Source organism: Humulus lupulus, chromosome 4 (assembly GCF_963169125.1).
Source record: "Humulus lupulus chromosome 4, drHumLupu1.1, whole genome shotgun sequence".
In the NCBI taxonomy this organism is placed as follows: Eukaryota; Viridiplantae; Streptophyta; class Magnoliopsida; order Rosales; family Cannabaceae; genus Humulus; species Humulus lupulus.
In genome coordinates, this window is record NC_084796.1 from 227,385,553 (window position 1) to 227,396,095 (window position 10,543).

The 10,543-nt window shown below is 40.7% G+C and overlaps 1 protein-coding gene across 1 annotated transcript; it reads left to right on the forward strand.

Annotated features, from left to right (window-relative positions):
- LOC133831272 (uncharacterized) lies at positions 1–713 on the forward strand. The gene has a single exon (XM_062261512.1). It carries the CDS (start codon positions 161–163, stop codon positions 623–625), a length of 465 nt encoding a protein of 154 aa, XP_062117496.1. The 5' UTR covers positions 1–160; the 3' UTR covers positions 626–713.
- The last annotated feature ends 9,830 nt before the right edge of the window (positions 714–10,543 follow it).

A 10,543-nucleotide genomic window follows, 5' to 3' on the forward strand; every position in this document is an offset into this window, starting at 1 on the left:
TCTAGTTCTATCCAGAACCCACTCTTACTAACATTTATATAAACCCTCTATCTCATTCTCATCACATATAATACAAAGCACTAACGAAAATCACAATACTAAATACCTAAACGACATTAGCAAACTCCAAACGACAGTGAAAGAAGCTTGATCGCCGAACATGAAGCCTATCATCGACGACAAGAAAGACACTGTTACAATCCGAGCGGTGAGCCGCGACGAGGAAGGACGTAAGAGAGTGGAGAAGGCTGAGCTCAAAACTCACGACGTCGACACCGCCAAGTACGTGGAGAAGAAGCTCATCGACAAAGGGGTTCAGAGGTTGGAACGCCACCCGGCCAACGGGATTGGAATCCGTAAACCGCCACCCAAGTCTGGCCACGGAGGCAAGTACACGTGGGAGGGCCCCGGCGAGATCGTGGAGAACGAGCTCTCACCGACGCCACCTGCCATCGACGAAGGAGACCCCAATTATGTGGACGAGGTGGCGGAGGAGAGGATCGTGAGAGGTGAGGATAAGGAGGTGGCTGGGCTTGTAGTTGGAGAAGTTGAGGTTGCGAAAGTGGTTGAGAATAGAGAATGTGTTGCTAGGATTGAGGTTGATCCTCATATCAAACTTAATTAGAAATTAAAATTGAATTCAAGTGTGTTTTTGTTATGTTTGTTGTTGGTTTGTTTGACATGAGAAAATGAAGTGGGTGACTTTCTAATAATTTAAGGCAAAGTTCTAAATTTGGCAAATTTGTATTTTTTTTTTTAAAGGCAAGATTTTAATTTAACCGATAATTCCTCACAAGCTGATTATGGTGGCAACCCTATTTTGAATTATTTTCAAGGGAAAATTTATGAAATATCCAATTGAAAATTGAACTAATAATAATTTGTTTATATATAACTAGTTCATGAAGTTTCGACTTTCTAAAAAAAAAAAATTGACCATATCACTTTCCTTGCATTAATCACAATCTACAATTTTCTCAAGAGACAAACAAATTTTAAATATTAATAAATTAAAAATTACATATCAACAGATTCTCTTCCCATTCGTCACAATATTTTTTTTCATATGTTAATTACGCAGTATCGGATTTTCTTGAAAATTTGCGGCTAAATTTCTCACTTCTTTGAAGCATCTAAGTTGCTCATTTTTTATTTTTTTAGTGTCAACAGTTTGTAACAATTATATAACGTTTGAGATTTGACATTTTTGCTAACAAAAAAAGAGATAAAGAATTCTAACCCCTTTAAAAAATAATACATTTGAATTAAATTGGTTATTTTTTCATAAAAGTTTTATTTTTAAACCATATTATCATATATATATATATTTTGGTAATCTCTAAATTTATTTGTATAAATTTTTTTATCTTAAGATATCAATTAGTTATTTTTAAGTTATAATATGATGTCTTATTATTTAAAATATTTTTTAGTTACCTTTTAAGTCTATTTCAGAAATAAATGAGTTATTATATAATAATTTATTATATAATTTTACTTTAGTATACTACATAGTAACTTTTGAATGAAAAATTGTAATACACTTTTTAGCAACTCGTGTAATTTAAATATGAGTAATAATAGTTTTGCTATTAACCAAACAGGAAAAAAAACTTAGAGGTTACTTTCAAATTATAATTAAAAATACATATTTTGGTCTCTTAAATAATTATAAGACACTATAATATAACCTAAAAATAGAGTCATGTTCAAAGGAAACTAATTAGTTTCTTAAGATAACTAATTTTTTAAAAATAGGTTTTGGATAATATAAAAGTATTTTAAATAATAATACACTATAATATAACTTAAAAATAAAGTCATGTTTTCAAAGATAAATAATCAATATCTCAAGATAACTAATTTTCTACAAATAGTTTTGGAAGTAACCAAAATGTACATGAAATAATATGATCTTAAAATGAAATCTTCTATGCATAGGTAACCAATCAGTATCGTAAGCAACCAAAAGATTGTTGGGAGTATAGAGTATGATCACAAAATTTGTATGATAATTCAAAAAAATTAAACATAAGATAACTTCATAAACAATGGAAAAATAACACAACTTAAGTCAAGGGAAAGAGATGGCCTTTATATTGAGAGAAACTCTAGGTAAATAAAATCATAAAGTTATGATTTTATGTGATCAAACAATGGGCATAAACAAAAAGGCTTGACACAATAAAATTGTTGTCGAAAAAACTTTATTCCTAGCCTCCCATAAGAGATTGCGTGAAGCTACTACAATGGTGGAATGAGTCTTGTGATTAACAAGTCTTGGTCTTCAAACAAGTCAAGCTTTCTTGATGAAGATCTTGAAGAAAACTAGTAATTTCTTTGTGAGTTAGAGAGAAAGAGGGTTTAAGAGAGAGAGAGAGTGGATAGTGATTGTTGACCCTAGATTTTGCCAACGACACAGAGTCAAAATAACGACAAAAAATGAGGTGAAAACAAGAAGAAAATCAAATGAAAAGTGAATAACACAAAATATTTATAGTGGTTCGGCCCCAATGAGATGGTAATGACCTACGTCCACTTAGTGTTCTTATTGATATTGAATCCCACTAATGTGATGAAATAACTAGGGTTCTTGAGTTTCACAAGCCTTAGGAAGATTATAATTTCGGTGGATAATCACACTATGCTTTTCTTTTTGAATACAAAGATTAAAAGTTCAAAAGTCCAACAATTCCTTCCTTGAGCCTTCCTCTTCTTATTTATAGGCTCAAGAGGGTTACATGGGCCGATGGGCCTTAATTATAATTAATATCAGCACATCAAGGTAATAAAAGGAAACATTATCAATGTAATTATTACAAGATTGCGTATCCCAAAGGAAGTAAATGAGAGTATGCGACCAGACTGGTCGCACCTCATCAAGAGACTTGACGAATCAATAATTATCTGGACGATGGTCGAACAAGATCTCTTCACTCGAAACCGCCACGTGCCAGCCACGTGTAAGAAAATCTTGCCATGTCATCGAAAGCCATCTTTTGGGTAAACATTTGCCCCCCAAGTTTATTTTACTGTGACCAGCATAAAGTAAACTTAGGTGAACGACCTTTTGCTTGCCCCGTCAAATTTGTCAGAGCCGTCCATGCCTTCTCGAAAAAGGTAACTAATCATGTCTTTTCGGTTTCCCAAAAGTGGTTTGACGGCTATTGCACTTACCCATGCCTCGGAAAATTACCCTTTATGATTGCCTAGGTAACTACCCTTTATTCAATATAAGTACCCCCTCAAAATTACTTTTTACCTTTTACTCTTTCCTCAAGAACTCTGAAGAACAAGATACGATAGTTCAGGAATTTGGACAATCCTTCACAATCTGCGGAGTTTTTAGCCGGAGAAATTGCCTTAACATTTCAGACATTTACTTCGACATTCATCCGAGTAAGTTCCCCAAACATTTCATTCTTTGAGACGCCATGCAATATCTGTCTTCCCTTCATTTTAGATTTTGAGTTCTTGAAAAACTTGTTTCAGGGTAAATGGGTATGCTGATCTGTGTTTAATATGGTAGGAAAATAACACTTTGCTGGAGTTAGGAATCAGTTTTGTAGTCAGGATAATTAATTTGGGGCGTAAAATCGAAGTAAAAATTCGATTTTTAAGCCTGTAGAAAAACTGAGTTTTTCCCGCCCCTTCAGAGTCGAGAAAGTTTCTCCTGAAAAAACTTTTTACTTCTGCTTTTTGATCCGTTTTCCAAACTGTTTGCATAGGATTTAGTGTTTTTATCAGAATTCTGCTGGTTGTATAAAAGCTTAACTTTTATACACGAGCAACGTTATTCTAACTTTCATACTTCTTGGTCTGTTGGCCGTAAATTCTCATCTCCCCTTCTCTGTTCGTAGATTTTCATGCAAGATCCATGGGGAGGTGAGAGGCCAATTGATGACGATCTGCTAGCGCAACTACTTGAAGACGAAGAACAACCGTCGTTGCTAATCCAAGAAATTCCTTTCTCTCGTAACCCTTCAGAAAATCCCTCGACTAGACCGCAAAACATGGGCCGAGTAAAATCGACTACCCAGAAAAAGAAATCAACCAACCCTTCAAAAAATCAGCCTGCTCCTCGGGCTGAAATTCCTTCGACGAGCGGTCGAGCCGAAAACACTCATCTTGAAGTCCAAACACAGGCCCAACCCCGGGACGTCCTTCGACCAGACGTTGAATGGTACGTTGCTCCTCCTAGCCAAATTACTGCTAGGATGCTAACCAATTACCTCAGGAAGTACAGACTTCCTGGGGTAACTTTATTCAAACCCACTATATTGAGGCAGGAGCAATCTTGCCTCTTCATCATTTTTTCCAGGGAGTGGCCAATTATTTCGGGGTCGCTCCTTTCCAAATAACTCCAAACGGGTACAGAATGCTTTCTGCTCTCTATATCCTATATAGCCATAAAAAGTGGCATGTCCCTACGCCACACGAGATCAACTACCTGTTTGATCTTAAATCAAACCCTAACCAAGACAACACGGGATTTTTTCATTTATGTCACCAGGAATTGACTCACATCTTCCTGAGTGAGACTACCTACAAGTCCAATGTAGGAAAGTACTTCCAGGAGTACTTTTTGACTACTGATCTGGTTGCCAACAACCTAGCCTTCACCCAAGGAGGTAATTTCTTTATTCTTTGGTCGTTTATTTCTTTTTATTATATCTGCATCCTCCTTAGAAAATTAGTACTCTTCAGGTCCATAACAACGACCAGCTCCTACTCCAGAAATGGAGATTCGAGCAACATCCCTGGCCAACATGACCGACGTAGAGAAAAGCGTCAAAGAGTTGGTCACTAAAGCCAACCTAAGGCTGGTCGGTCTTCTGGCACCTCACTAGAATGTGAGGGAATCAACGGCGGGGAATGCCACTGGTGAAGAAGTTCCCGAGCAGAACCAAGATGTGTCACAACCTCCAAGGAGGAGGACAACTGGGGTGACAATCAGGGAACCTTCTAGCACCCCGCGAGAAGATGCTCCCCTTGCCCCTTTGGGAAAGGGAAAAAAGAAAGTTTTTGAACACCTTACACCCATCGAAGAGTTTTCAGATGAGAACGGTATGTCTTCTCACTCTTAGACAGTTTGCCCATTCCCTATCATTTATTTGATGGGGACGGCAACTTTAAGTACACACCCAATTTAAATTCAAATTTCTTCCAGGTAGTGAGTGAGTGTAGCAGTAGTTCAGTAAGTAATGTAGCGACCAATAGTTATAGATTAGGTATTTTACTTATAATTTCCTTGTCCTCATTTTCAACTCCATCTATACATATCATCTAACTACTCGCAATGTTTCCTTTCTTGCAAATATGTCATCTGGAGATATGTTTGACCTCTACAGCGCACCTGTTGCTCCTTCAAGCAAGAAGAAAGAGAGAAAACGACACCGTGGAGAGAGCAGCAAGGCTCCTTCAACCAAAAAGGCTCGGACTGGGGATCCTCCACAGCTGCTCCCTCAAGAGAAAAAAGGCCCCCTCCGTCTCCACTCGACCCGACGTCTCCCCCTGCACCAGCCAACCAGAATCCAACCCCTCCAGCCGACCAGACACCTCACGATCAACCTGGAGATGTCCTGACAAGCACCGTAGTCAACTCGACCAAAGAGATAATATACAAACTCTCAAAGCACAAACGCAATTGTGAGGCCATCATCGGCACAGACTCCATGGAGGCCGATCAAATAATAAATCTAGCACTGAACGAGATAGCTAGTGTAAGTTGCTTCCTATTGCTGAGCTTTATTTATTTTACTTAGTCATTTTCTGCCATCATCTTATCTATTTATCTGATCGTAGGGAATGCTGACTATGATTGCCGGCTGACGCCGAATGGGGGCTTTGGTCACCCAGACCAAAGAATTTGATGCCAAGCATACTGAGGAGGTCAAGGTGCTCGAGGGGAAAAACGCTGAACTGCTCGGGAAAAACACTAAATTGCTCGAGCAAAACTCCAAGCTGGTCGCAGAGCTTCAACAGTATCAGACTACCCTGACCAAAGTCAATGAAGACAAAGAGAAGTTTAGGGAGTGTGCTAAACTTAACTTTCAAGAGGCCAAACAGCTTGAGGCTGAGCTGATCGCAAGAAGAAAGGAGACTAAGGAGCTGGAGGGGCGCATAGTCCTTTTTATTTCTTGTAATAGATGGACAAATCGTGTTTGTAAGAGTGATCAATAAAATGATCTTACACTTATAAGCGATTAGTCACAAAAAATGACTAACCCTTGTTCATAAACTTGTAAAAAGTAAAATTATCACAAGCCAATTCTTTAAGAAGAATTGTTTATCGATAATACTTGCACAGGTGTTCTCCATTCCAATAACGAGGAACGAGATTTCCATTTAAGCGGGCAAGTTTGGAAGTGCCTGGATGGAGAACTTCTTCGATTTGGTACGGTCCTTCCCAGTTAGGTCCGACTACCCCGGCGGCTTGGTCGCAGGTGCTAAGGAAGACTCTTCTAAGGACTAGATCTCCTACATTAAATTTCCTTTCACGTACTTTAGAATTGAAATATCGGGCGACCTTTTGTTGGTAAGCTGCTACTCGAAGTTGGGCTTGTTCACGTTTCTCATCGATCTAGTCCAGCGATTCCATCAATAACTGTCTGTTGGCGTTTTGATCATATGTTATCTATCAATGCGATGGCGGATCTAATTTAACAAGCAACATAGCCTCACATCCATAAGCTAGGGAAAATGGAGTATGGCCGGTTGTTGTTCGATGGGATTAACTGTACGACCAGAAGACTTCAGGCAACTGCTCTGACCATGCCCCCTTTGCTTCCTCAAGCCTTTTCTTCAGAGTATCCTTCAGTGTTTTATTGACAGCCTCGACTTTCCCGTTTGCCTACAGGTGAGCAACTGAAGAAAAGCTTTCGATAATTCCATGCCGCTCGCAAAAATCTATGAACATATCACTATCAAACTGCGTGCCATTGTCTGAGACGATTTTTCTTGGCAATCCATAGCGACACACAATGTTCTTGACCACAAAATCTAGCACTTTCTTGCTCTTATGGTTGCAAGTGGCTCAGCTTCGGCCCACTTTGTGAAGTAATCAACAGCCACCACGGCGTATTTGACGCTGCCTTTCCCTGTGATCAAAGATCCAATTAGGTCTATACCTCGTACGGTGAATGGCCACGGACTTTGCATCTGAATTAGCTCATTAGGGGCTCCTCGCAGAATCTTGGAGAATCTCTGGCACTTGTCGCATTTTCGAACAAATTCCATCGAGCCTTCGTTCATTGTTGGACAGAAGTATCCTTATCTTAGGATATTTTTCGATAAATTCTGCCCCCTAGCGTGATCCCCACAAAAGCCTTCGTGGAACTCTCTCATCAATTCTTTGGCCTTTTCTTTTGAAATACACCTGAGGAGTGGCATAGAGTATCCTCTTCGGTATAGAATTCCGTCGACCAGGATAAACCTAGCAGCCTGCTGCTGAAGAGTCCGGGCTTTGTTTCTGTCCATCGGTAACACACCATGCGTCAAGTACTCAATGAAAGGTGTCATCCATGTATCCGCCGCCTGAATCACCAAAGAGGTTTCTTCTACTTGGATGCTTGGTGCGGACAACCGTTCAACAGGTACTATATTCAATGTGCCAGCGTCCTTGGCACTTGCTAACTTAGCCAAAGCATCAGCGTTCGAGTTTTGATTGCGAGGTACTTGTTGGAGAGTAAACTTTTCAAATTGTGCCAACAAATCTTTTGCTTTATTCAAGTAGGCAACCATCTTTAGACCTTGGGCTTGATATTCTCCAATGATTTGATTAACCACCAACTGTAGATTTCAAGTGACTTTATGTTCATGTCTCTGGCTAATCGTAACCCTGCGAGCAGTGCTTCATACTTTGCTTCGTTGTTGGACGCCGTGAAGTCGAATCTGATTGCGTAGTGGAATCGATGTCCTTCAGGCGTCACCAAAATTACTCTGGCTCTTGCATGGTGTTCATTAGAAGAACCGTCTATGAACAACTTCCAAGAGGGAGTTTGACTTTGAGGTTCAGGTTCTTTTTTATGCTCGCTGTCTGAAAGCCCAGTGAGCTCTGCGATGAAGTCGGCTAGAGCTTGTCCTTTTACTGCTGCTTGTGGTAAGTAAGAGATTTCAAACTGCCCAAGTTCCACCGCCCACTTTAATAATCAGCCTGCGGCTTCCAGCATCTATAGAACTTGCCGTAGAGGCTGGTCGGTTAAAACTGTGATTAGGTGAGCTTGGAAGTATGGTCGCAGCTTTCTGGAGGCTAAAATCAAGCAATAGGCTAATTTTTCAATAGGAGGATACTGCAGCTCCGCTCCTATTAGCCTTTTGCTTACATAATAGACGACAATTTGCACATTCTCCTCCTCTCTTACCAAGACAGCACTAGCAGCATATTCAGTGACCGCCAAATATATGAACAAAGTTTCCTTTTCGATCGGCTTAGATAGGACCGGCGGTTGCAACATATGCGTCTTTAAAGCTTGAAAAGCCTATTTGCACTCCTCCGTCCATTCAAATTTCGTGTTGTCTCTAAGCATATTAAATAACGGGACACACTTGTCTGTCGATTTGGAGATAAATCTACTTAGAGTAGCAATCCTTTCGGTCAAACTTTGAACATCTTTGAACTTCGTTGGCGATTTTATACCGATCAGGGCCTCGATCTTCTCAGGATTAGCTTCAATTCCTCGCGGGTTTAGTATAAATCCCAAGAATTTCCCTGATCCAACTCCGAAGGAACACTTGAGGGGATTTAGCTTCATCAGATATTTATTCAAGACGTTGAAGCATTCTTGCAAGTCTCCTATGTGTCCTTCTGCCTTCTTCGACTTAACCAGCATGTCATCAACATATACTTCCATGTTTGTACTGATCAACTCCTTGAACATGTGATTGACTAGTCACTGGTAAGTCGCACCAGCGTTTTTCAAACCGAAGGGCATTACTTTGTAATAATAAAGCCCTGTATCAGTCTGAAAGGTAGTGTGATCCTCCTCAAGTGGATGCATACTGATCTGATTGTACCCAGAGTATGCATCCATGAATGATAGGATCTCGTGTCCTGCAGTGGCATCGACCAGCTGGTCGATTCTCGGGAGTGGGAAACAATCTTTTGGGCAGGCTTTATTAAGATCTGTGAAATCTACGCACGTTCTCCATTTGCCATTCGGCTTGGGTACTAGTACGGGATTAGAGACCCACGATGGATAAAATGCTACCCTAATGAATCTGTTCTCCTTTAGCTTCTTGACTTCTTCCTTCAAGGCTTTTGATCTATCTTTGTCGAGCAGCCTTCTTTTTTGTTGTACTAGTGGAAAACTTTTGTCTATATTCTGGACATGGCTGATAACTGCCGGGTCTATTCCAACCACGTCTTTATGCGACCAAGCAAAGACTTCCTGGTTCTTCTTCAAAATTTCCACCAGTTTTTGTTTGGTTGTTGTCTCTAAGTTTTTACTGACTTTCACAACCCTGGTCAGATCTGCTTCATCGAGTTGGACCTCATCAAGGTCCTTGATGGGCCCTACTTCTTCATCAAAATCCCCAAAGCGAGGATCCAATTCCCTATCCTCACTTTGGGCAACACCCTATTTGGTGACACAATCACCTGATTAGGCTTGTACTTCATTGGTCGTCTGCAACTCTTTTCTGGAAATTTCCCTTGATCTAACTTTCGTCGCCTTAGATATTGAGTAGTTGTAGCACTCCCTTGCTTCTCGTGGATTTCTCAATACGCATCCTACCCCTGCGTCAGTTGGGAATTTCATGGCAAGGTGCCAAACCGAGGTAACAGCTCTTAGGTCGATCAGAATAGGCCTTCCAATTACAGCATTATACGCGGAAGGACAATCAACTACTATAAAAGTAGTGAGTAATGTCCTGTTCGCGGGCATAGTTCCTGCTGTAACTGGGAGGCTAATCGACCACGTTGGTGCGAGTCCTTCGCCAGAAAAACCATATATGGTTTAGTTGCACGGCTCCAGGACCTTGACGGACAACTTCATCCTCTCCAGTGAAGACTTATACAAGATGTTGACTGAGCTCCCTGTGTCCACAAACACCCTCTTAACCATCATGTTTGCAATCTGGACGTGAATGACCAGCGAATCTGAATGTGGGAATCGTACGTGCTGAGCATCATCTTCGGAGAAGGTTATCAACTCCTCCTCTGTTCAAGCTTTTTTAGGTTCTCGATCCTCCACACTCATCATCTTGATGTCCTGGTCGTGGCGTAAGGTCCGAGTGTGTCGCTCCCTTGCCTTCCCACTATCTCTTGTGAGGTGTGGGCTGCCACATGAGCTGGCTGTAAAGGTGGCGAGCGCTGGCGTGCAGGTGCCTGCTCGTTGCCCCCTTGAGATCCTCCTGAGGCTCGTACGTATCTCCTCAGGTATCCCTGTCTGATGAGGAACTCAATCTCGTCCTTCAATTGGTTACACTCGTTGGTGTCATGTCCGTAGTCGTTGTGAAAATGACAAAATTTTGGTGTATCTCTCTTGGAGATATCCTTCCTTATAGGTGCTGGTCGCTTATAAGGGACAGTGGAGTTGGTTGC